Source organism: Gopherus evgoodei, chromosome 1 (assembly GCF_007399415.2).
Source record: "Gopherus evgoodei ecotype Sinaloan lineage chromosome 1, rGopEvg1_v1.p, whole genome shotgun sequence".
Lineage (NCBI taxonomy): Eukaryota > Metazoa > Chordata > Testudines > Testudinidae > Gopherus > Gopherus evgoodei.
In genome coordinates this window covers 270,773,261-270,799,969 of record NC_044322.1, presented here as the reverse complement: position 1 = coordinate 270,799,969, position 26,709 = coordinate 270,773,261, and the positions used below count along the sequence as shown (strand labels likewise).

The 26,709-nt window shown below is 51.0% G+C and overlaps 1 protein-coding gene across 3 annotated transcripts; it reads right to left on the bottom strand.

Moving 5' to 3' along the window:
• Positions 1 to 1,379: 1,379 nt before the first annotated feature.
• Positions 1,380 to 25,566, bottom strand: SYNGR1 (synaptogyrin 1). 3 transcript variants are annotated; one of them, XR_003998259.1, is made up of 5 exons: positions 25,250 to 25,562; positions 9,368 to 9,605; positions 6,665 to 6,810; positions 3,155 to 3,455; positions 1,380 to 2,336 (listed from the first exon to the last, which is right to left on the bottom strand). XR_003998259.1 is itself a non-coding variant. In XM_030546571.1 (4 exons), exons 1-4 carry the CDS (start codon positions 25,346 to 25,348, stop codon positions 3,237 to 3,239), a joined length of 702 nt encoding a protein of 233 aa, XP_030402431.1. In that variant the 5' UTR covers positions 25,349 to 25,562; the 3' UTR covers positions 1,380 to 3,236. The 3 variants fall into 3 exon arrangements, 2 of the variants coding, with proteins under 2 accessions (XP_030402431.1, XP_030402443.1); XM_030546571.1 differs by having other exon boundaries at positions 1,380 to 3,455; XM_030546583.1 differs by lacking the exon at positions 1,380 to 2,336 and having other exon boundaries at positions 3,363 to 4,792; positions 25,250 to 25,566.
• Positions 25,567 to 26,709: the final 1,143 nt, after the last annotated feature.

Below are 26,709 nucleotides of genomic sequence, written 5' to 3'. Positions count from 1 at the left end.
CCTGCTTGCTCGGGGAACGGGAGAGCAAACCGCGGCGAAGCTGGTCTCCTTTCCCGGTTTGCTCTCGCGTTCCCGGAGCCACCCAGCAAACCGCAGGGAAGGAGACCTGCTTGCTCGGGGCTCCGGGAACTAGAGAGCAAACCGGGAAAGGAGACCCGCTTCGCCGCGGTTTGCTCTCGCGTTCCCGGAGCCACCCTGCAAACCGCAGGGAAGGAGACCTGCTTGCTCGGGGAACGGGAGAGCAAACCGCGGCGAAGCTGGTCTCCTTTCCCGGTTTGCTCTCGCGTTCCCGGAGCCACCCAGCAAACCGCAGGGAAGGAGACCTGCTTGCTCGGGGCTCCAGGAACTAGAGAGCAAACCGGGAAAGGAGACCCGCTTCGCCGCGGTTTGCTCTCGCGTTCCCGGAGCCACCCTGCAAACCGCAGGGAAGGAGACCTGCTTGCTCGGGGAACGGGAGAGCAAACCGCGGCGAAGCTGGTCTCCTTTCCCGGTTTGCTCTCGCGTTCCCGGAGCCACCCAGCAAACCGCAGGGAAGGAGACCTGCTTGCTCGGGGCTCCAGGAACTAGAGAGCAAACCGGGAAAGGAGACCCGCTTCGCCGCGGTTTGCTCTCGCGTTCCCGGAGCCACCCTGCAAACCGCAGGGAAGGAGACCTGCTTGCTCGGGGAACGGGAGAGCAAACCGCGGCGAAGCTGGTCTCCTTTCCCGGTTTGCTCTCGCGTTCCCGAACCCCCCTGCAAACCGCAGGGAAGGAGACCTGCTTGCTCGGGGAACGGGAGAGCAAACCGCGGCGAAGCTGGTCTCCTTTCCCGGTTTGCTCTCGCGTTCCCGGAGCCACCCAGCAAACCGCAGGGAAGGAGACCTGCTTGCTCGGGGCTCCAGGAACTAGAGAGCAAACCGGGAAAGGAGACCCGCTTCGCCGCGGTTTGCTCTCGCGTTCCCGGAGCCACCCAGCAAACCGCAGGGAAGGAGACCTGCTTGCTCGGGGAACGGGAGAGCAAACCGCGGCGAAGCTGGTCTCCTTTCCCGGTTTGCTCTCGCGTTCCCGAACCCCCCTGCAAACCGCAGGGAAGGAGACCTGCTTGCTCGGGGTTCCGGGAACGCGAGAGCAAGCTGGGGAAGGAGACCAGCTTGATTACCAGAGGCTTCCTCCTTCCACGGAGGTCAAGAAAAGCGCTGGTAAGTGTTTACATTGGATTACCAGCGCTGGATCACCAGCGCTGGATCCTCTACACCCGAGACAAAACGGGAGTACGGCCAGCGCTGCAAACAGGGAGTTGCAGCGCTGGTGATGCCCTGCAGATGTGTACACCTTCAAAGTTGCAGCGCTGTAACTCCCTCACCAGCGCTGCAACTTTCTGATGTAGACAAGCCCTTAGGGCTTGTCTACACAGGGAAATTGCCCAGAACAGTTACTGTGGAATAGCTCCCCCTGTGGACACTCTATTCTGGAATAAAAATCACTTGTAGTCCGGAATAACTAGTGTACTTCCAAAGCCGAGTAAGGACTCTGGGATTAAAAAAAACATATTTTATTCCAGAACTGAGTGTCCACACAGGGAGCTATCCTGGAATAGCTGTTTTTGTTGATTTCCCGGTGTAGACAAGACAGGAGCTAGGGGCTGAGGATGGAGCACTGACATCTCTGAAGAGCTGTAAGATACACAAAGACCATGTTTCAGTGGGAAGAGAGTGCAGCACAGCCCCTCCAGATTTTGCAAGGGCAGGGGGAGATGCTCCCCATTCAGCTCATTTAGCAGACCTGCTGTTTAAAGACCCCTCTTAGGTTCCCTGATCAGTCTCAGCCAGGATAATTTTGGGGCAAACTCAAGAGCCCAGCTGCTGGGGCCCTTCTCATTGGTTACACCCACTCTAAGAATGTCTAGACACCAGCTGGTAGAAAAGCAGCAGTATTTCTTTCCAGCAGGGCGAGAAGCTCCATTGGGAGTCCTGCCCTGTTTCTCTGGCCACCAGGGAGCGTGGCACAGATGCCCAGGATGATCAGTCTAGGAGCACAGAGAGGGTGGAATCTCTCTAACTCCACCAGGGATGTGGATTCAACAAGACTATAAAAATGAAATTCACTCGTTTGTCCCTTTCGTCCTGCACCTTTATTCTGGGCAAAGGCCACAGGGCTCCCAGAGTTGGCTGACAAAGTTCCCTTTCAGCTGGTGTGAAGCTGGCTTTTCCCTAAATCAGCCCAGTGCCTTCCTCCTCATCCCGTGCTAAGCCAGTTTTGATCCCTAAGCAGAAGGAGCAGGGGACGAAGGGAGTTCTCAGGAGTTTCTCTCAAGACATCTTCCCCACCCTGAGGGTGCAGCTTAGTTCTGGTTCTCCCTAGTGGAACACAGTGTTAACCTCAGAAGGGTGCTTACATGGGGAAGGGGAAAACACCTCTAATGCAATCGCCTGGGGGAGGAGGGATTCTTACCACATAGCCCATCCAGTCCAGTCCTGATTATTCTCTTGGTTTAAAATCTACCAAAGTCTTTGTAGTTTTGATGGTGCCTGCAAAACTCTTCCCCTCACCCCATTTTCTCTCACCCCCCCATCCCCCACCCTCAATACCATTCCTCCCTACACCCCTGAAGATAAACTACCAATAACTTCCCATACAGCCTTGTACTGCCGAGGAGGCAATACCCCATGAGGCAAAAGGGTTGTGATCTGCCCCGCTGTTTGCACATCCACCCACCCCCCACCCTTGTACACCTGCATGTTTGCTCTGACCTCTCCCTCCCTCACACACTCCTCTGCCATCTCCAACTCCCCCACCCCACAGACACACAATCTGCTCCAACACTGTAGGTGCCACCTTCTCCACCCGCCCGCCAGAGCCGCTTGAGCGGTTCCCCTGTTATCTCCAAGTCTTAGGCCTTTGCTTCCTGTGCTGGTGCCCTTGTCACCCTCCCCTGCCCACCAAAAGACTGAGCTGGATTCTTGCCCAAAGCTGCTGCTCACTCCCACGTTGCCAGGGGAGCTTTTGCCGGGACAGGGACAAATTTGGGAATACACAGTTTGGATCTGGTGGACAATTCAGAGGGAGGGAGGAGCCATTAGGGATTTTTTTTTCTTTTAAAAAAATAAAATAAATAAAAACAAATGGCCCAGAAGGCTGCAGCATGGCCAAGGGCCATCTGTTCACTGGGACACACCTGTCTGTTTTGTGCCGTGGCCTCCCGCTGGCAGAGGGAAGGGGGCGGAGGGGAGGGGCATGGGAAGAGACACCAGTGTAGCTCAGTAGTTCTGCGTTTGGTACCCCTGCGTCTCAGCGTCAAAAGCGTCTACTGGAGGGGGCTGCTGGTACGTCCCCACCGTGTCTGTGGCATCGTCCTCGTTGGTGTAGGGGGCGTAAGGCAGGCCGGAGTCCTGGCTTGGGTCCGTGTAGTCCTGGGAGAAGAGGGCCGAGTCGGCACCAATCCGGTAGCGCTGGTACGCCAGAAATGCCTGGCCCGCCTTTAAGGGAGGACAAGGGGAAACGGGAAGCAGAGAGAGAAAGCGGCACGAGAAAGGGAAGGAAACACGCCGAGGGGGAGAGATAAACAAAAGCCGAGTTAGTAGTGGTTAAGGATTAGTGCACAAAGCATGACTGGAAATCACTGGTTAAACACACCCAAGTGCAAGAAGAATTAGTGTGTCCCACGGAGAGTGCGAGCCCAGGACAAGAGAGAAAACGTGAGTGTGCCATCCGCTACTTGCACTTGCTTTGCCCAGGCCCACAGCAGTCTCTGGGGTATCCTGGGTCCATCCTGCCCAGCGATGGGGTTCACATTGTGCAGGCATAGACGGCCTGCAGATACACATGTATAACGTCCCCTACCCAGCCAGGTGACCTGCTTCACGTCCACCTCAGTGTTCTCGCTCCTTTGGGCTGGATTTGACACATATTTCACCTTATACCCCACTGGGGCTCCAGACTGACCCGCCAGAGGGAGGGGTGGACATGAGGCAGCGGCTGTTCCCATTAACCCCTTCACTGCCAGTCATCCACTAAGCGACCCGCTACGCTACCAAGAAAAAAAATCACAGACCTTGCTGGGGAGGGGAGGAGAGGAGAGGAGAGGGGAAGCAGATGCCTTCCCCCGGGACAGTGGTTAGAATAGATCCAGCCTTGTTCCTGGTCCCTGCCTCTGACATTGCTTTTGGAACGCTCTTTGATGTGACACGGTAGTTGGGGCTGGGGCTTAGGGAGGGTCAGGGACCAGAGGGCTGCCTTCCCCCTGCGTCCCAGACATGTTTGAATGGTCCAGCCACCCAGGGTCCATCCCAGCGTAGTGAGTGAAAGGGGCAGAGGAGTGAGAGGAAATGGAAATGGGAAGTAGGGATTGTGGTGAGGGGAGCCCTGCCTGGCTAAAATATTAAGACCGAGCAGATTCCAACAGAAAGGGATAGAGGTGTTATTCAGCGTTAGTCAGGTGTGGGGAAGTGGAGGAGGAGAGGTAGGTCACTTCCTTCCAACTCCCCAAAGGACAATTAACGTCCCATCCCAGTTCCAAGGCACATCGCTTCTCTCTCTCCCCACCACGTCAGCTGCACTGACATGGCAACGTGCATCTGTATTCTCAGCCCCTGCCTCCCACCCTGATCCTAGGAGTTGGAATCATCTGCACTCTGACCACCTCCTCCGCTATACGCACCCCTTCCTCGCTAAGGCCCAGGGAGAATGGCGCTAAGCACTCCCCAGGGGAATGGCCCTAGGGCAGCGGTGCGGGGGAGCTAGGGAAGAGAGTGTTGTATTCTTCCTGAAAGCTAATGTGTCTGAATCTCCGGAAAGCCAGAAATGTCAGGAGGCCCTGTGAGGAGAGAGGGGGAGGGGATAGGGAGAAGAGTCAATGAGGGAGACGACCAAACAAAGACACGTGACTGAAATAAAACCCCCAAGAGACACTATTAGACTCCCCTTCCTCCAGCCAAACAGGGAGAGCAGCTGGACCCACGCCTTCCTCCTCAGGCCTTTCATCTCATGGTCCTCTCTTCCTGTGGCTGAGGAACTCTGGTCTGTGCGGAGAGCCCGCAGTGCCACTCATTGGGTACGTCTGCACTGGAGCTGGAGGCATCATTTCCAGCTCCAGTGGATGTACACGCGCTAGCTTTGATTGAGCTTGCATGCTAAAAACAGCCATGTAGCCATCGTGCTGCTGGCAGTGGGATGGACTAGCTCTCTGAGTATGATCCTGCCCTGGATCCTAGGTACTTACTCAGGTGGCTAGCCCACCCTGCCATGGCAACACTTCTATTTTTAACACCTAGCTTGATCAAAACTAGCATGGGTATGTCTCCCTGAGCTGGAAACTACACCTCCCACTCCAGTGCGGACACACCCAGACAAAGTTTGGGAGGACGTGGCAGGTGTTGCTCTCCTTTGCCGCATCTCTCAGGGGGGTGAAGATGTTGCCTTGACAGCTCTTCCAGCCCCTGATTTCCCACCCCATCTGTACTAGAACTACAGAGAAACATCTAGTGAGAAGAGCAGATTGAGCGGGATGGCAGCTATGCCATCTATGCATGATCTTATCATCTGCGTACCATACAGTTTCATTCCTAGGAGTGTGCTGGCTGCTATTTTGTACGGCAGGGGTGACACATTATCTCGCAAAAGACAGACACAGACACACTGTGCTCTCTTGTGCAGACTTTACTTATGTTCTTTCTTGTTTTGTTCCATCTCCTAATTTCAAATAAAAGACTGAAAGTACAAGGAGGTTGTTGGGTTTTTTCCATACACAAATAGGTTACATTGAAATGGAGCCCCAAAATCTGGACAAGTAGAGAAATTCTATGGTGTGGGTTGGGAGATAAAAAGGGAAGGGAAAGAAAGCTCTGGGAAGGGTCCAAACAAATTCTACCATTTTCTTCCTACCAAATGAATAAATGAAACAGGGATGCCAGCATGGGGGCAAACCAGATACAAAGAGGGGGAAGTTTCAGAGGGGTAGCCATGTTAGTCTGGATCTGTAAAAGCAGCAAAGAGTCCTGTGGCACCTTATAGGCTAACAGACGTATTGGAGCATGAGACGAAGTGGATATCACCCACGAAAGCTCATGCTCCAATACGTCTGTTAGTCTATAAGGTGCCACAGGACTCTTTGCTGCTTTTAGAGAGGGGGAAGACCATATGCTGTGCTACAGGATGTTAACAGCCATGCCCTCCCCCAACACAGCTGCTGAAGCCCCTCAGGATGTCAGTAATGCTAGCAACACATCCTGGAAAGAGAAACAGACTCTTTGTATGGTACTTATACAGCCCCCCATTGCCACAGTATCTGAGCACCTCAGAGTCTCTGTTCTATTTACCCTCACAACACCTCAGTGAGGTAGGGCAGGGCTAGTATCTCCATTTTACCGATGGGGAGCTGAGGCACAGGGAAGTTAAGTGGCTTTCCCAAAGTCACACAGAAAGTCTGTGGCAAAACAGGGACTTGAACCCAGCTCTCCTGAGTCCTAGGCTAATGCCCTACCCACTGGACCATCCTCCATTTCTTCTACTGGGCCTCTCCCAGAAGCCACTTTAACTTCTGTTCCATTGGAAATGCAGACGGTGTTAGCCCTAGCCAGGGGACCGTCCATCCACAGAGGGCTGGGCTAACCCTAAGTGGGGTGGGAACCTCTATGCAGGGGAGCCCTGATCCCAGGGCTCTAATCAGGGTCCCAGCTGCTTTACTCACCCAGGTGAAGATGGAGAAGAAAGAGAAGGTGATGGCTGCTCGGGCTGCATCTGCCCCCTCATTCAGCGGGTTGTTCTCATGCTTTGAAACTTGCCACTGGTTGGCCAGGAAGCAGAAGCCAACAAACCAGAGGAATGCCCAAAAGCCTGGGAAAGGACAGCATTAAAACAAAAGGGGGGGGGGTTAGGGGTAAACAGTAAATATATTAAGGTTCTTCAGCAATTTCTATCCTGAAAGACCCCCAAGTGTTTTACAGAGTAGGCCAAATTCTGATTGTGCAGTCCCATTAAACTCAGTGGAGCGGCATGGCTGTAGCTGAGGACAGAGCTGTCACGCTGGGGTGTGCAGCTGCAGAGAATACATTTAAGTATGGTGTGGTACCAAGGTTTTATCAGCATGAGCTTGCAGGGTTACATGATTCATGTGAGTGAGTTCTGCAGGGCCTCCTAAATGAGGAGAGATCACTCACTTCTGAAATGCAGCCCTTCTGAACCAGTTACGCTACACAATATGGTCCTGGAAGAACAAGTGAAGAGCAGTTTCTCCGGAACAAGCTGCGAAGGAATTGGAGGCAGCCAGACTGAAATTACACAATGATTGGAATCTGGGCAGGACATCAGGACTAATGCCTTTACACTTATACAAAGTGCCATGGGATCTATAATACAGCTACACGATGACAGACAGGCCCTCTGTTTTACATCTCTTCCAAAAGATGGGCCACACACTGGTATTAGACAGAATAACAGTGTTCCTGCTCGAGGGATTGGAGAATGAGAGGAGAGAGCAAGAGAGCAGCAGCATTTTGATGGAGGAAAACACCTGGATCACAGCTCCCTTGGGGAGGGATGATAAATGAGCAGGATCAGAGTTCTAAGGAGAGGGGAAAGGAGTGTGGATAATCCAGATCAGAGCATCAGGGTGTGGGAAAGGGGCTGGCCTGGAGTCCCTGGAGGGAACAGAAATTGATGCATTTACCCCCTTTCTGAGGTATGACCAGATAACATGGGAGAAACAGGCAGGATGTTTGTTCTGCTGTAGTGCACTCAGTTTCTCTAACACACTCCCTTCCGCTTCTCTTCTCTTCATCTCACCGTTTGTTATTTATATAGCACTATCACTGTTCCCTGGCTAGACAATGCACAATGTTTGCTAAACAAGCAAAAAGACCCCTGAAGGGCTTGCACACTTAAAGGCCAAAAGAGGTACGTACAGAAGAGTGAGTGAACAGACATTGGGCCTGATTCTCTTTGCACAACAGTTTTCCAGTGGGGTAACTCCATTGGTGTCAGTGGAGATACTCCTGACATGAGCTGATGGGAGTTCAGAATCAGGCCTGCAGAACAGGGGTGGACATCATGTTGGGAAGGCTCTGCCGAACAAGTGATTGTGTATTTTACTTTAAGGGCAAGAGGGAACAGTCTCAGTGCACACTCTTGGGAAGCTGTTCTGGGTGTCTTGGGGCTGCAAAAGAAGGGATGAAGTTGGGAGGGAATGAGCTGGACAAAGCGAATAGTGAGGAGTGAAATGTCAGTGTGAAGTAGAGCGTGTGTGGGGATGTCGGCGGAGACAAGGACAGATGAATGAGAGAGTAGAGGACAGGAAAACTTTGAAAGAGAGATGAGGTAACTTGGTGCAGAAGATGATGCAAAGCAGGACAGAGATTCAGAGACATGATGTGAAAGAAAACTTTCCTTGTGACACCCACCACTCACTGAAGCCTCCAGCTGAAGTACCAGGCACACAGGTGCTGCTCTGCAGCTCCAACAAACTAGGGACCATGGGAAGCAAACTAGGGACCTGGGTGCTAGGAGCTGGACAGGGGCCTGAAATGCCTCAGAACATGCACAGTACAAAAGTGACTTGAATGGAATTTATAGTCAGACTATTTAAAATTCTGTGGGGGGAGGGTTTAGGGGGGCAGGGGGGATGGGGTAGGTTCTTATTTGATTCAGACATTTGGCACTGGAAAGAAAAACCTCAGTTACAAGATGTGTCACCCTCTACTCCTTCAAATAAGGGCCTAGAAAGATCCTACCCCAGTTTTCCAGTGTTCCAAGGAGACATCCAGCAAAAAACAGGGAAAATGAGACTTGATATTTCTAAAGGAAAAAAATAAGGGCAAAATGGGATTCTTTCAAGCTGTTTTTATGCACCATACAGAATTAAAATAAAGGGGCATAAACTAGCTGTTTCTTTCCTTTGCAGGTAATTTTTAAGGCTTGCCATTTTTAGTCACAGGAATGCAATTTGCACATATGCTCACGTCTCCCACATTGTGTGAGGAATGCTTGAGCTGTCTGTGGTGTCATTATCCCACCATCAAATCATAAGGCTGCAGCAGAGGCCAGAGAGAGGTCAGAGAGAGACAGGGCAAAGATGAAGAGGATAAGAGAAGGGTGTGGAAAAAAAAGATGATGAGTTAAGAGGAAGGAGAGGATAGGGGATGAGGGGAGGAAGGAGAAGGAAAGAGACAGGGAGAGGAGAAGAGGGAAAAAAAGGAGTCGGCGTAAGAAGGGGGAAGAAGGTTGGAGGACAAAGAGGGAAAGAGGACCAGGTGAGTGGGGACAAGGAAGGAGACCAGTCAAAGAGCTCCTGTTCCAGGGATGTCTGGCCAGCTGGCTTATGAAATAAGACAGGCTCTTTCCCTCAGCTCAGCTCCCTGAGGAAAAGGGTTCCACGCCAACCAGCCAGGAAGCTCACCAGAGACGCCGATGTCCGAGAGCACTGCCTTCTTGCGGTCCTTGACGCTGCTGATCTGTGGGAAATAGACGTCCAGAGCCAGGTAGAGAAGGCAGCTGAGGAAGGCGAGGACGCCCACGGTGATGCCATAGTTGCAGGCGTTATGGTTGCGGTTGAAGATACAGTGCTCCTCCACCTCAGTGGGGCTGTTCAGGTAACCTTCATTCACAATGGAGCCGAAGACAACAATGGAGAACACCTGAGGAGACGGAGGCAGGAGGAAGGTGAGGACCATGCCTGCCTCCAGAACACCAGATGACTAGTGCAGTAGAGAGAGGTCTCCCAAGACTAGCTGGCCCTCATAGTCCTTCTCTGTCTGAGCTGCGAGCCTGTCTTGGTAGCTTGTTTGGACTACAGCTGGAAAAAACTGAGTCACTTAGAACTATAACTGAACTATAACAAAACAAAAAACCGAAAACATTTTGTTGAGTCAAATACCATTTTGAACGTCAAAATGAAACAATACTTGGAAACAACGTGTCAATTCCAAACCAAATGGTTCATTTTGACATTTCCAAAATTTTTGTTTTCAGGTTTTTTTTGTTTAAAACTATTTGCTGAATTAGACACGAACTCAGAGAGTTTTGGTGCCCCCCAAAATGCACTTTTCAGGGAATTTACTATTTGCTAAAAAAGTTTTTGCCCTGCTCTAGTTTGGGCAATAGTTGAGGGGAAGTTTACCTGAAAAATGTTACTTTATTTTTAAGAATTGCCTCATAATAGGATATTCTAAACTTATATTTTTATTTTTTTTATTATTATTATTATTTTTACAAATTTAAGCTACATTTAAATAGGTCAATCTCCATCTGAAATCAGAGTGCCCACACACAGCCTAGCGCCAGACTAAGGAAAAGGGTGAACTAGGACCGATTTCATTTCTTCGGTTTTAGTTCTTGGGCAGACAAGCTCTGAGAGTTGGTCTATACTGAAAATTTATATTGGCATAGCTACATCTCTCACAGGTAGAAAAATTCACACCCCTGAGCAACGTAGTTACGCCAACCTAAGTCCCCATGTAGACAGCACTAGGTTGATAGAAGAATTCTCTCATCAACCTAGCTACTGCCTCCCAGGGAGGATTTACTACAGATGGCAGTGTCTTCACTGAACCATTACAGCGGTGGAGTTGCAGCAATACAGCTGCACCACTGTAGCACTGTAAGTGCAGACAAGCCCTAAATCCTCACAATCCCTTACTCTATAGGCAGCCATTCACCCTCCCACTCCATCCTCCACCCACCAGTTCTCTCCAGATGGCTTTCCCTTCTATTCATTGTTCCCTCCCCCCCTTTATTCACTTATTTTATCTGTCCAACTTCTCCGGTTCTCTCTTCCCCATTCACCCTCCCATTCTCCACTACTCTGCATTCTCTACTTATCTGTTCTCCTAACAATCCTTCTATCCACACCTCCTTATCCTTTCTATCCATCTACTCTGTTCACTACATCCTTCCCTCTATCCACACATAACACTAGCCATCTGTCTACTAATATTCTTATTCTATCCATTCAGCCACTGACTGATACACTTTTTCCTTAGCTGTAGATTTTGCAGGCATTTTCAGGATGCACTGTGGCCCATGGAGAATCACATAGCCACGAAAGCTTATGCTCAAATAAATTTGTTAGTCTCTAAGGTGCCACAAGTACTCCTGTTCTTTTTGCGGATACAGACTAACACGGCTGCTATTCTGAAACATAGCACATGCAATACATTCACCTCTGGTACCCCCAAAAGCACAGCCCAGCCTGTTTCATGTGTATCAGATCACTAACCCAGCAGCATTATGCTTGTGTGCTCCTTTCGTTTGTCCTCCCTTCTCTCCATCCACCCAGAAAAGGTAAGTAAATAGGTGACTGAATGGACTATCTAACCCAGTATGGCCTTTCTTATATACGCTGATGATCACTTTCCTCTCACTTTTTACACACCAGTATAAAAAGAGTAACTTCAGCGGGTTTCCTGTGGTGTAAAGGATCGGGTCCTCTGTGCCTGTAGTGCAAGATGGGCATAAATCTGGTTTAGAGGAGTCAATTTACATCCACATAGAAGGTGAACCAAAACAGAGATTCTGCAGTCAGTAGTGACCCATATAGTGTGCAACTCACTAACTGGTAAGTCAGAATTCAGGTGGCTTGTTTCTTGGTGCGGTAGCAACAGGTGTGTCCATGTGAACAGTGTCCCCATCAACCATTAGTGCAGAGAGTGGAGGAGGCACACAACTGTCCCACTGATGTGCCAGCTCACAGGCTGGAGTAGAATACACAGGGCTGCAAGAACATATGAAAGACCCAATTCTGCTCTCAGTTACAGCAGTCTATCCTCACTGGCTCTAGTTTTCAAGTGAAAACCTGACTCACTGAAGGCAGTTTTACTCCCACTTTATACGATAGCTGTGCTGTTTAAATGATAAGCATTCAGTGATTCCCTTTGCCTTCGCACGGGTCTATCCGGGGACAGAACTTGGTGTAATGAAAGCAGTGTACGAAGCAAATCACATAGGGAAATGTAGAGGGAAAGCACACACAGCTGGCACTTGGACAAAACAAGCTCACAGCCACCCACAGACATAACAGTGCCTGTGGCACTGATGGATCCATTTTAGATTAGTAGCCAGGGGAAGCTGTCAACCTGATTGCCTGTTCCCATAAGGCCCAGCTATATTCAAATTAAATAGTTGAACTGGCCAGTCAGGGATCCTGTTCCTGACCTAGAAACTGACATGGACTTGTAACCAAGTAGGCAAACCCATTTGTAGGGTTTGAAAAGACCAACACCTACCAAAGCCCTAAGTTGGAGAGGGGCGATCCCTAGTAAGCTTTTAGCACGAGTGTAAGTCATTTTATTCTTTTTAGATGTTTCCTCTGTAAAGCATTTGCCCTAAGAAGAAAAGCAGTTTGCTGTGTGAAGGCTGGTTGGTAACTGCTGTACCCTGTTCTAGCCCCTGGAGAGAGGTAACCCACAGGGGCTGGACGGGACCCTGTCAAACCTACTGAGGAGCAGAGGGAATGTAAACCCCTGGTCTGGAGGGAGAGAGACAGGGCCTCTGACCCCGAGAGATGACATGGGAGCCAGAAAGCTTAAGAGGGTGTCCTTGAGGAAGACCAGGTGGTAGGTCACAGGTGCAGTTAACCCTGAAACTGCAAGAGGCACCAGTAAAAACCTTAAGAGAGAGAGAGCTAGAATCATTCCCCACTCCCATGACTAAAACTGAGAGCAAAGAGATGTGACATCAAGTTTCAGACAGTGAGCAAAGATAGCCAGGGGCCCAACTAACAGGAATCATTCAACTAAAACACCACCCATTCCCCTGTGTCACTTACAGGGTATAAGCACCATTTGAATTTTTGCAATCGCAATGGTCCAAGAAATCTAAGGCACTGTAGCGCTAGGGTGGGAATAAATTACTGGCCAGTTATTTCCAATCTGATACATAATCAGCCATCAGCAGGGCTGGAATTTGAGATCCAGAGCACAGGCCTCTGCTCCTTGACTGGAGTACCTGACAGCAATAGTAGGTTGTCATCTGCTGTGTGGACCAGGTCCAGCACTAGAAGGAGATGAGATGCGCACTCTGCCAGTGAATTTCACAAATGTTTGCTGACAGCAGAGGAATGGTGAGACTCTGGAAATCTATGGTTCCAAGTTCTGTAGTGGAGTGTGCTCTAGTGGGCACAGACCCTTCTGCCCCATTCCCCCCATACCTGACCCCCTTTGTCCATATCCCCTCCAGCCTGTCCCTGTATCAGCCCTATCTCTCTCTCCACCTTAGCCCAGGCATCTTGTCTCTTCTCAGTGTAAGGGGACTGTTGCCCCCTTACTAACATTCAGTGCGGGTGTCTGGTTGCTAGCTCCCAGGACTAAAAAGGGAGGGGTCAATGGGAGATCAGGAGCCTGAGACTGACTGTCTCCAGGAACAATGTGGAGAGGCCAATGCTCCAGATCAGCCTGATTGACAGAGTGGGCAGGCTAATCAAGGAGTCAGGAGGCCAGGGGGGTACCGAGTCCTCCCTGTGAGCTGGAATTGTCTGAGTCAGATGGAGTGGGGCCGAGCTAAGGAGAGAGCAGGGGCCCAAGCTAAGCTGCTGGGAGCAGAGCTGCAGCCCAAAAAGCCAGAGCGCAGCCCAGAGAGAGCAGACCTGCCCTGGGAGCAGAGCTGCAGCAACCAGAGCCAGAGGGGCCAGACAAGCAGCCCAGGAAGCAAATTAGAGCTGAGAGCAGAGTCACAGAAGCAGCCTGCAGAGCAGACCTGCCCTGGGAGCAAGAGCTGTAGCAACTGGAGCCAGAGAGGCCAGAGAAGCAGCCCAAGGAGCTGAAGGCAGAGCAGCAGCAGCAGCAGCTGTGCTGAGGCAGAGTGGAGCTGGAGCTGGGCTGGAGTAGTCTGGAGCTGGGTGCGGTGAGCAGCTGGGGAAAACAAGGGGGACCCTGGGCAGTGGGCCCAGCACAGGGAGACACCTCAGCCAAGAGGCCCTGCAGGCCAGACTTGGAGGGGGATTGTAACCCTGACAGGGCGGGGGTGACACTGAGTAGGGTCCTGCCACTCAGAGCCTGAGAGCATGTGGCCACCCGCCAGAGCAAGTGTCCAACCCGCAGCGTCCCTGCAGCACAGCCAGGGCCTGAGGAGAAGGCCTGGGACCTACAAGGAACAGACTGTGAACTGCCCTGACATTCCAGAGACACTGTTTGTGATGTTCCCTGCCACAGAGCAGGGTGATGTGTTTCCTTCAACCTTTTCCATTTTTTCCTTATTCTTTTTTTAAATTAATTGTTAATTAAATAACTTGTATTTGCTTTAAATTGTATGATGTGATCACTGGGTCAGGGAGGTGCGCAGTGCAAAGAGAGTACCCCGGAGTGAGAACACCCTAGCCCCTGTCCTGGCTGACCACAGCAGGGCTGGAGGTCAAGCCCCCAGGAGTCCTGGGCCCAGCCTTGTTAGGGTTACGAGGACTCTGCCAGACAGGAGAGTGGAAGGGGAGTCCTCAAGGGCAGGGAGGCCTCTGGGTAAAGGAAGTGGGAGCGAGGACTCAGATCCTTTCGCTAGCCCACTTCACCGGGGTAGTGCAGAAGTCAGGAAAGTTCCTCACAATAGTGGGACCATTCCCAAGCTTACATTAGTCTCTCTTCTTTCCTGATCCCAGGCCAGGTCACCTTGCCCAGCCAGTCCTGGCCTCTTCCCCACAGCTGCTTATCTACTCTCAGTCCTCCCCTTCCCAACACATAAGCGCCCAGTCTCTCACCCATCTGCCTGCCCATGTTCCCCACCAGCTCCTACTCCCAGTCGCCTTGCCCAGCCAGTCTTAGTTTTCCCCTCACCTCTCGTCTCCATGTTCCAGTCCCAGTCTCCTATGAAGCTCCTTTTCTTAACCTACTCCTTCTATTGGCCCCTCCCCACATGACAGGCTCTTGTGGCTCTGTACCAAGGCCGCCCAGAGGGGGGAGTAAGTGGGGAAATTTGCCCCAGCCCCCATGAGAGTTTTTCAGGGTCCCTGGAGTGGGGTCCTTCACTTGCTCCGGGGGCCCTGGAAAACAAACACGGGGCCCGGGCCCCCAGAGCTTCTTCTGCTCTGGGTCTTCGGAGGCAGGGGGTCCTTCCGCCACTGCTGAATTACCACCAAAGACCCAGCACTTTGGCAGCGGGTCCCACTTCGGTGGTAATTTGGCAGCAGGGGGCCCCGCTGCAGGTCTTCGGGGCACTTCGGCGGCGGGTCCCAGAGTGGAAGGAGTCCCCTGCCACCGAATTACCGCTGAAGTGGGGGCCCTCCGCCGAAGACCCCAGGCCCCCTGAATCCTCTGGGCAGCCCTGCTCTGTACTCCATTCAGGTCCCTTCTCCCTCCTCATTGCCTGGGCACCAGCAGGAGTCGCATTCAGAGTACAGGAGCCAGACTCCCTGCTCTCCCTTCCTGTACCCCAGGGGTCAGCAACCTTTCAGAAGTGCTGTGCCGAGTCTTCATTTATTCACTCTAATTTAAGGTTTTGCGTGCCGGTATTACATTTTAACATTTTTAGAAGGTCTCTTTCTCTAAGTCTATAATATATAATTAAACTATTGTTGTATGTAAAGTAAATAAGGTTTCAAAATGTTTAATTTAAAATTAAATTTAAAATGCAGAGCCCCCTGGACCTGTGGCCAGGACCCACGCAGTGTAAGTGCCACTGAAAATCAGCTCGTGTGCTGCCTTCGGCACCCATGCTGTAGGTTACCTATCCTTGCTGTACCCAATGCCACAGTGAGCTGTAGCAGCCAAGAGAAGCGATTTCAGGGAAAGTCCTGCTCAGTTCCTCCAGCCTTGGACTCGTGCATGTTCACCCCAACCCTCTTCCCCAGCCCTGAGCTCCCTCCCACACCCCTCATCCCCAGATCCAGCCAGAGCCGTCATCCGCCCACACCCCAACCCTCTGCCCTAGCCTTGAGCCCTGTCCCACCCCCCAGAGCCCTCACACCCAGCCAAAACCCTCATCTCCCCACTCCACCCCCCACATTGTGCAATATAGGGAAATTGTTAAATGCTTACTGTTTCCAGTCCATTTTTACATTATTTTAAATATATATATATATATACACACACACACACACACACAAAGCAGGTGTGGGGAGGAGGCGGGACTTGGACCCATTCTGGGGACCACCAAAAATTATACAAACCTGCCGCCCCTGCACTGGATGGTGACTAACTCTGCTTGCTGGTGCTGGGATGCCGCGCCATTGCTGCACCAATTCTCTGCCCCGTTACAGGCACTGTGCACTGCTGCAGGAATAGCTAGGGACCAGTCCCTGCACTCCTGGCTGGCTCTGACACGCCCTGCTCCCACCCCTCACAGCATGCTTGCATAAAGACCAAGCAGAATCTAGTGCTTGTCCAGCACTTGTTCAGTTAAACCCATGGGCCCTAATTCTCTTCTCACATCAGGGGTTCTCAAACTGGGGGTCACAGGGTTATTACTTGGGGGGTTGTGAGCTGTCAGCCTCCACCCTAAACCCCGCTTTGCATCCAGCATTTATAAGAGTGTTAAATATTAAAAAAAGTGGTTTTAATTTATAAGGAGGGGTCGCACTCATAGGCTTGCTATGTGAAAGGGGTCACCAGTACAAAAGTTTGAGAACCACTGGCATAACTCTACCGAATGCTCTGGAGTTATGTCAGAAGTACACTGGCATGCAAGGGGGTTTTAAAACAAGCAAAGGCATTTGGACAGGCAAACTCAGAGGTTCCGATCGTCCTCTTCACCCCCTCTACAGTGGACTCGCTGCACCACCTGCAGCCAGTCCTCCTCTTAGACACCCACAAACTATTACTATGCACCCCCACCCCCGTATCAGAGTGCGGTAATGAAGGAGCAACTGACAGAATGGCCAGAGGAGATCAAATGAACACTGGCGTGTTGAAGGGGGAAACCGGGGAGCTGAATCGCATGCTGTGCAGAGCATGTGTGTTGTGTGCCTGTGGCAGGGGAGAGGGGGCAGGGTCCGCCTGGGGGAAGGGAAGGCAGCTTCCTTCCTGAAAGACATTTTCCTCCTTGAATTGAAGAAGCTGATTTTAAACAGCAGCAGAGGGAGGAACCACACTCTGGGAAGCAGAAATCCCCTCTGCTTGAGGCGTTGCTTTTCCCTCCGCCCCAACACTGCAGGCTGAGCCATGTAGCCGGCATAGCAGAACCCCTGAGTGTCATGTGATGCTTCCATCATGCTGCCCATTTTCAGCAGAGCATTAAGCCCTCCTGAGCATCATATGATGCGTGCAGAACACTGCCTGCCTTCAGCAGTGCATTAGAATTGAATGACTACCCCATGAGGAATCTGTCACGCTGACTCCACTCCAGAGATTTCCAAGATTGCCCTACCGTGGGGTTGTCTGCCATGCTTCCTGCCCTAGCTAACTTCCCACAACTGCCTGCAGTAACAAGGCTGTCACACTGCCTGCTTTCTCCCCTTCCCCTGAAGCCCTGATTTCATTATAAAAAGGAAATATTTTAGTGACATACTATTCCTCATGGGGCTTATAATCAAATCCTGCTCAGACAGAACAAAGCAAAAACCTCTCCTGCACTTGATATTGGTAGTGATCCAAAATAAATAAATAAATCAAGCTAGGCTAGCAAAAAAGCAGAAGAAAGACCACTCTGCAACCTGCTAGAGATTATCCAGCTTTTATTTTCATCCAGGCATCCACAAGTAGAGTTCCTGGAAGGCTTTGCAGAGTCCAGCACAGATACATTTCCTTCTGTGTCTACTTTGATTCAGGTAGTTTTGAAGAAAGCATATACTTAGTTTCTTTGGTAAATGTCTGTGACATGTGCTGGACCGACAGGTCTGGCAGCTAAAAGCCTCTGTTTACCCACACAGCCAGGTACTGTGCAGGGAGCCAAAACTTCCTAGATGCCACCAGTGTTCCCTCTAATTTTTCCTACCCACATGCGGAATGAATTCTGTTATGTGAGGCAGGGCTGGATTGGGGCCAGGGGAGGGGTGCCTCTCCCCTGACCACGGCAGGTCTGTGGCTGGGCTAGGTTGAAGCCGGGGAAAGGAATCTCTTCCCACCGCAGCCCTAAGCACCTGCACCATGCTTAATAAGCTGCTGCACGGCCCCGCAGCTTACAGGGAATTTAGGATGTCACCCTCCCGGTGTGACTGAGCCCTGACCAGGAGGGTCACCTCTGTGCAGGACAGTCATCTGCATGACCCGTTATTTGGTTGCTCTGCTGAGACAGTCAGCTGGGGGTGGTGGGGTGGGGGGAGGGGACATGGACAGCAATCCCAGTAGGAATTGAACAAAACCCACTAGCTCACTTCATCCTATCAGTAGCCAGATAACAGCTTTTAGTCATTGCTGATCTGGGGCTGACCTGGAGCAGGTGATATAGAGGCGGAAGGCTCTGGAACCCTAATTCCCCCAGCTGGTTCCCACTGTATGACCTGAAATGGCATGACTGAGCTGGCCCACTTTGCTACACAGTGCTGAGGTGCTGATCCCTAGTATTAAACCTTTTACACCCTGTAGGAGTAGCGTTCAAAAGGGCTACGTAACCGAAGAAAGCACCCTCTCTCCACCATCGTTCTGTTCCTCTCCCTCCTTGGCAACTCAGCCCAGTTTCCACTGGAGTGCTCCTCCCACACTCGACAACAGACAGAGACAGAAAAGATGCACTGCATCACCTAGGTCTGGTTACTGCACCCAACAATACATTTTCTAGTGCTTTGTACAGGCCATCTTATATGTTCCAAGCACTGGGGCTTCTATCACATCTCCTTTGGAGAATAAGGATGAGATTTTCAAAACTGTCCAAGGGATCAGGATTAAAAATTATAGGGAATTGTTCATCTAGATTCCCATAGGCAGCTTTGAGAAGCTCAGCCTAATCCAATGGATCCCCCTACCAAACATTCTTTCTGATCTTCAGGCTAAACAATCTTCTTAATTTCATCCCATTACTCCTAGAACCACCCAAAAACGTTCCTCTCTAACGTTGATGTCAATACCCTTCAAATGCTTCCAGAGGGTTATTATATTCCCTTTGGTTGTTGTTCAACCTAGCAACTGTACACATATTTAAATCATTTTATCTTTCCTCATAAAGACACTGGAAGGCTTAATGATCTGTGTGATTTCTCTTCTCTCAACACCCTCTAATTCATCAATATCTTTCTAGTAATGAAATTCTCAGACTGAATACAGTATGTCAGGTGCAGTAGTGCAACATTTCTAGAGAACAATTATCTATGGACTCCATGATGTAACTGATGTCTCTGCATACATGCCTTAAAGAAAAAAAAATTACACTGGCCCTGTTTGCTGCATCTCCTATTGCAGGTTCATGTTTAATTTACAATCCACTGTCACCCCTAGGTCCCTCTGCATTATTGCTTCCCAGTGGTCTCTCTCCCATTTTGGATTATTTTTCCATCAGTATATTAGCCTGTATTTTTCCAAGATGAATCTAATTTTATTACTTTTTGTTTATGTTTCTAACTGCTCTTGGTTCCTTTGTGTTACTTCTCCTTCCTCACCAGGGTTCACAACTCTGCCCAATTTAGTATCATCTACAAATGTCAGTAACACGATGCTTACTGCCACTCTCAGATCATTACTGAAATGTTAAACAGAACTCGACTTAACAACAGTCCCTGCTGTAACCCACCTGGCATCTCCCCCAGATAAATCTAGTGTTATGTATCGTTATTCTTTGGTTATTGTGGTCTGTTAGCCAGTTCTCAGTTCGTTTGACAGCATCCCTGCCCAAGCCCATTTGAATTATTGTTGTGAGTAAGGCTTCATGAAACACTGCACCCACTGCTTTAATTAAATCCAAATACATTTTATATACACTGCTGAGCTCCCTTCAGCGGCCTATCTGAAGGCAGCCAGTAAGCAGGCGTTGTGGGTGCGGTGAAATCACGTGAACAAGATGAGGTAGCTACCACTCACAGCACTCAGTGCTATTTCTGGCAGAAACCAAAGGGAAGAAACAAGGCTGAACAAATGTGGAAACTCCTGAATGCTGCTCTGCTACCAGTGTGAGACTGGGAACTCACGACAGGGAAGCAGTGTGTACAGGAGCCCAGCTTTGAATCCCCTTGTCATCCATTGGAAAGGTGAGGGAGTAAGTCCCTCTCACAAAGACTCAATAGCCTGAAGTAAGTGGAGGCGCCACCAATGGAAACGTCTAGGCTGAATTCAGCAGTGACATACATGGGCTGAAAATTACAGCCAGTTTCTGACAAACATACACCTAAAGTAGTAACAGGGTCATTTGCAATGATTTAGCAGTCAGTGTGTGCAAGATGAGTGTAACTTCCACACCTAGCCCCGCGGGTGGGGTGGTGGAAGATAAAGGGAATAGCAGAGAAAGCCCCTAATAGGGGTGTAAAAGAAAGCTGCTTCTCTATTCTCACACACACCATCCTCAATACCTTCAGGGACATTCAGGTCCTAGTAGAAGTGGGTATAGCTGCCACTGACTTACAGTACCACGCACCAGGGACTGGATCTGCTCCCCAAAAACCAAATCAGTGTAAATTTCACTGCTTCACTGTTTACACCCATTACTTGACTAACCTGTACTCCGAGTGCAGTTTACGTCCTCATTTAAATTCCCACTGGACTTGGCCCCAACATTTAGCAGCCCTGTAAGTGCAGGGGCTTGGCGAGAGTATGATGTGGTGCACAGGGCACTCAATTAGGCACCTGGAGATTTAGGTTCTATCCCAGCTCTACCATTGACCTGCTGTGTGACCTTGGGCAACTTATTTCCCCTCTCTGGGCTGTAGTCGCTGTGTCTGTTTTGCATATTTAGGTTATGGCTACACTTGCAGCTGTACAGCGCTGCTGTGGGAGCGCTCCTGCAGCAACGCTTTGAAGTGCGAGTGTGGTCGCGGCGCCTGCGCTGGGAGAGAGCTCTCCCTGCGCTGCAGGTACTCCACCTCCCTGTGGGGATTAGCTTACAGCGCTGGGAGCCGCGCTCCCATCGCTGGGGCACTGTTTACACTGGCGCTTTACAACGCTGTAACTTGCTGCGCTCAGGGGGGTGTTTTTTCACACCCCTTAGCGAGAAAGTTGCAGCGCTGTAAAGGGCCAGTGTAGTCAAGGCCTTAGACTGTAAGCTCTTTGCTGCAGGGACTGTCTCTCACGACGTGTTTGTCATGGGCCTAGCACAACAGGGCCCTGATCTCAGTTTAGATAGAACCTCTAGGAGCTTCTGTAATTAAAAGAGATAAATGATAACACTAACATGGAGTGAAAGAGGAGAGGGGATGGTAGGGGGCTGTTTTTATTATCCTATTATTATTTATTAGCTGATTCTTGAGCTCACATATCCTTGAAGGAAACTTTGCTTTCCTAGTCATATGGCAACATTTTATTCAAAGCTTTCACTGAGCAGCTGCTGTTTGAAATGCACAGAACCAAGCCACCTAACTGAACCTATTTCTAAAACAAAGAGACACTCCCAAGCTGTTTATGTTTTTTAAACTGAATGATGCTTCAATCTCTGGAATGAATAGCGCCCAGCAATCAGGAAACCCTGAACAATAAGCAACAAGACTTTTCTCAATTAGCACTTTATTTATTTGTGGTGTCAAAGCTAGATTTAAAAGTGGGCATGTCCAGGGTGGATTTGATTTAAATTTAAATCATGAATTAAATCACTAGTCAGGAAGACTTGATTTAATCCTGGATTTCTACATAAAAGTGTATTCTTGTTGGTTGTTAAAACCTTAATACGTATTCTTCACAACTCGGAGATAGATGTATATTTCAATTTTAGAAGGTACACACTCTACATTTTAAGTGATTTATTTTGAAAACTTTTCAGATTAATTTTACAGCTATATCAGAAAATGAATGATTGTTTGGTTGTTTCATTTACCAGAGCTAATTGAAGCAGATATTTATGAAGTCATTGGGAGGTGAACTATCTCCAATTCAACAGGTTAATCATTAATATTTGGAGGATTTTCTTGCCATGCTGTATTAGGAGAAGATCATCATCAGACAGACATTTACATTGTTTTATTTAACTATTTCTCACCCCTATTTATTTATTTTAAAACATTTTTGCTGTTAACAGCATGTTTTCTCTGGAGACACAAATCCACAGTTTGAGAACTGCAAAACTAAGCTTCTCTGATGTTATCTTCTAGACCAGAGGTGGGCAAACTACGGCCTGCGGGCCACATCCAGCCCACAGGACCATCCCACCCAGCCCTTGAGCTCCTGGCTGGGGAGACAAGCTCCTGGCCTCTCCCCTGCTGCCCTCCTCCCCCACAGCCAGCGCTCTGGGTGGCGGGGCTGCGAGCTCCTGCTGGGCAGCTCAATTGCAAGAGTCGCCGGCCTGCCCCAGTGCTCTAGACTGCATGGTGGCGTGGCTGGCTCCAGATGGGCGGCGCAGCTGCCAGTCCTGGTACTCTGAGCAGCATGGCAAGGGGGAAAGGAGCGGGGGGGGGAGATTGGATGGGTCAGGGATTTTGAGAGGCGCAGTCGGGGAGTGGGAAGTGAGAGGGGGCAGATAGGGAGTGGGGGCCAGGCTGTCTGGGGAGGCACAGCCTTCCCTACCCAGTCCTCCGTAGAGTTTCGGAACCCCAATGCAGCCCTCAGGCAAAGAAGTTTGCCCACCCAGAGAGGCACTCTAGTGATACCAACCTCGCTACACTGGCCTAAGCCTCCTGTGTGTCAGACCCTATCACCAGGCGCTTATCTTCTTCTCAACGTTAAACAATGTACGCCATCTTCTACAACCTACCCGAGTCCTTGTGCCTCATCCTTTAAAGGTGTGTACTGCACTCATCAAAATTAGATTGCATGCTCTATGGGGCAGGGGCCAGGCAGAGGTGCTGGAACAATTTTTATAGAGGGGGTGCTGAGAGCCATTGAACCAAACTGTAAACCGTGGATATGATGGAAACCACTTCAAGCTAGGGGGTGAAGGTGCACCCCCCTCACACTGCCCCCCTCTCACCGCCTTCTTAACGCAATCTCTCTCTCCAGCTCTGTGTTTGCAGCTCGCTCCCTTAATCCCCGCATCTCTAGTTCCAGCACCTATGGGGCCAGGTGTTACTCTGTGATGGTAAAGTGCCAGGCATACCTCTGGTGCTTCACAATAAACACTAATAATACACAGCATATCATTACAAATGCTTTGGGTTAGCTTGTGAACTCAAGGCTCTGGCTCCGCAGCATTGGGGGAGAGGTGCTAAAGAGGGGGTAAAATGGGCCAATAGGAACAAGTGAGAAGAAAATGAAGTAAGGGGGAGAAAAAGGTGCACACCCCTTTTCTCCCCATGACTATCAAGCAGGCTGTCCCTGTTGGGATGCTGACCCCGAGGTACCGCCAATGTTCTGCAGTGGGACATTTGTTTCCATAGCTAAGTGAAGGGCTGTAATGCACTGCATAGGGTCAGTCTCATTCCATCCTCTGTCAAGGTCAAGGAGACAGAGCTGGGGTTGTGGGGAAATGCAGGGCATCTAAGGGAATGCTAAACCCAGGGTAGTCTGCCATGGCTGGGCAGTCATTATGGAACAAGTATGAGAGTTCATGGAGGAGCCGCCAGAGTACAAGATACAATGGAGCAGAAAGAAGCACACAGGAGAGACCATCTCTTGTTCTCTTTCCCTCCTGGCTTTGGGAAGCCAGAACTCTGCCTGCAGTGTTAGAGTGAAGTCGTGGTATTACCAAAAAGGGAGAGGAAATTCTGTCCTAGAGATTAGGGATGGAAAAATCCTTTTAGGTCACATCATAGAATTATAGAATATTAGGATTGGAAGGGACATCAGGAGATCATCTAGTCCAACCCCTGCCCAAAGCAGGAGCAATCCCCAAATGGCCCCCTCAAGTATTTAACTCACAACCCTGGGTTTAGCAGGCCAATGCTCAAACCACTGAGCTATCCCTTCCCCGCCCCCATGTCCATCATCCTTGGCTGGAACACTCTCTGCTGCTTTCCCCAAACCAGGTGATGGCGGGATGCATCCAACACCTCATAATGGATTTCCATAGCAGCCTTACACCAGGAGATTTACTGAATTCCCCATCCCCCAGTAACAACCATGCTGTACTGTACCATACATAGGCCCAGTCTGACAGACCAACTGACCACATTAATCATATCCCCAGAGATCTCAGGGTGCAGCCAGGCTTTGCAATCAGGCCGAAGGGGCATCTTCCTTGACAGAAATGGACTGGGCCACTTTGGTCACACCAGCAGACAGAGCACCTCCTTTGCACCGGCACAGAGCTTGGTCTGGCTATAGGATGATAGTGCCAGCAACAGCCTGGTCAGTCCAATCAACCCTGTCCCCCACACCCTCTGTCTGCCCTTTCCTTTCCATTTTTTCCATATACATTTTAAAAAACAAAAACAAACAAACAGGGAGCTGCTTTGGGGCACCTCAGGCTCGTGCTTGTCCACCTTGGGGGGTGTGTGTGACTCTCCCTCTTCATACTCTCCTCCTCACACTGCCCCCCTCTCTTAACGCAATCTCTCTCTCCAGCTCTGTGTTTGCAGCTCGCTCCCTTAATCCCCGTGACCTTCCCGCACAGAGCTGCAGCCATGGGATCAGTGTTACAAGATGAGAGACCCTCCTCCCTCCACCGCAGCAAGGAAAAGAGGCCGAAAAGCCCCTCCCCCTCCCCCACGGATCCACAACACATCGCGTAGTGGGAAAGAAGACACGGGAGCCGGGCGGGCGAGAAAGGACAAAACGCTTCCCCCTCCCCCCGCCCCGTAATCTCGTACAAGCCCCCCCGCGTCTCCAGCAGCAAGCAGAGCAGAGAGCATTAGACTGGCTGGCGAGGCAGGGAGATTGTCGTGCAGAATCATCATCTCCGCACCCCCCCGCAGACACCAGTGTTTCCAGGTCCCCTCTTGCAACAAAAACAAGCTCCTCCCTGAAAATGTCCCCACTACACTGACTGACCCGGGGGAGGGCGCCCCCAGTGCACCAGATCCTACCCTGGGGAGGGGGCCCGCGCCCGGATGGGATCCCCCCGCGGGACTGTGTTTGGATCACGTTCAATTTTCCACCCTCCTCTCGCCCCCACCCCGCTGCAGAAACACCCCATCTCCGGGCAGCGGGGGGGGGGACATGCGCGACCAGCACCGGAGCCGCCACCTGAGCCGGGGATCCCAGCAGAGCGGCCGCCTCTCTCTGGGCAGAGGTGACTTTGCAGCCCCAGCTCCCGCTTCGCCCGCGCTGAGGCCGGGCCCGCCGGTGTGGGGCAGGGGGAGCGGGGCCGGCAGGTGCGTGGTGGGGGGAGCGCCCCCCCAGCGCAGGGCACGCGGCTCATTGCGGAGCGCGGCCGGGGAAGGGCACCCCCCAGCCCGGCCCGCGCCTCGCGCCCTTACCCAGGAGAGCACCCGCAGGACGGTGTGAGGCTGCCGGAAGAAGGTCTGGGGGTCGAAGGCGCCCCCGGCTTTGCCCGCTCCATACGCGCCCCCTTCCATCCTCGGGGCGCCCCGAGCACGGCGCTGAGCCCCTGCGTGTGTCTGAGCCGCTCCGAGCAGCTGGCCGCGGGGCCCGGGACGCCGCCCCGGGGGGTTCAGGGAGGCAGCTGGGCGCGGGCGGGGGCTAGCTGTGCATGGCCGCGCTGTCGCGCCCCGCTCAGTCACCGCTGCCCGGCTGGAGAGAGACGGTCGCTCCACTCCGGGGCAGGCGCTAGCGCAGGGGCCGCGCGCTCCCTCGCAGCAGCAGCTGAGTGGCGGGAACGCGCTCCGAGCGAGTGCGGGCAGGAGAGCGTGAGCCCATCTGTACGCGAGCTGTGCGGACCACAGTGAAACCCCGGCTGTTAGGTATTTTTAATGCAGTGCTCACTCAGGGCAATGAAGGGTGCTGCCTGTTTTATTTTTGTAGGGCCTACAAAAAGTATTGCTCACAAGTGCCTGGGCCCAGCCTGAGTCCTGCTCAATGGTTACCTTATCTCAGTCCAGCTGATAAACATTTCACCTTTGCTGCATTGGCATGGGTGAGTTGGAGGGGCTGGGGGTGTCGAAACAGCCTTAGGTTGGCATGAAGGATGCTTTGAGATCCCACCAGCCTGAGCTGGCAGGCTACAGGGCTGATATGGATATTAGGGGCCAGGGAGTGAACCTCCCTCATTGCTTCATCTTCAGCTTGCTTGCCAGCAAACAAGACAGTCAGTAAATCACAGGGTTTATAGTTATTTTATTTGACAGCGCAGAAGCCCCTATGAGGTGCTTCACAGGAGACAAAGACCTAGAGTCAGCGTCTTGCCTCCATTTTATATCTATCTATCTATATTCTTATAGCAGGTATCAAGTATCAGAGGGGTAGCCGTGTTAGTCTGGATCTGTAAAAGCAGCAAAGAATCCTGTGGCACCTTATAGACTAACAGATGTTTTGGAGCATGAGCTTTCGTGGGTGAATACCCACTTCCTCAGATATATGTAGTGGAAATCTTCAGGGGCAGGTATATATATGCAAGCAAGCTAGAGATAACGAGGTCATTTCAATCAGGGAGGATGAGGCCCTGTTCTAGCAGTTGAGGTGTGAAAACCTGCCCCTGGAAATTTCCACTATATGCATCTGAGGAAGTGGGTATTCACCCACGAAAGCTCATGCTCCAAAACGTCTGTTAGTCTACAAGGTGCCACAGGATTCTTTGTTGCTTATAGCAGGTAGAAGCCCCAGTCATGGACCAGGACCCCTTGTGCCACTCCAGCAGTGTAAAGGAGTCAGAAAGGGGGTGGAGTGACTCCTGAGAGAATCCCAGTGTACCTGTCCCCATGCTGGGCTGGACAGTGGGCAAAGGAGGGCGATGGCTGGAGCTATCTGTGAATTTGGTAGT

Excerpts from the sequence above, each read along its gene's own strand:
- SYNGR1 (XM_030546571.1), bottom strand. The coding sequence starts at position 25,348 with ATGGAAGGGGGCGCGTATGGAGCGGGCAAAGCCGGGGGCGCCTTCGAC. Across the intron at positions 9,606-25,249 it reads TCCTGCGGGTGCTCTCCTGG|GTGTTCTCCATTGTTGTCTT; the intron begins GTAAGGGCGCGA and ends CCGTCTCCTCAG. Across the intron at positions 6,811-9,367 it reads CTCGGACATCGGCGTCTCTG|GCTTTTGGGCATTCCTCTGG; the intron begins GTGAGCTTCCTG and ends GTCCTTTCCCAG.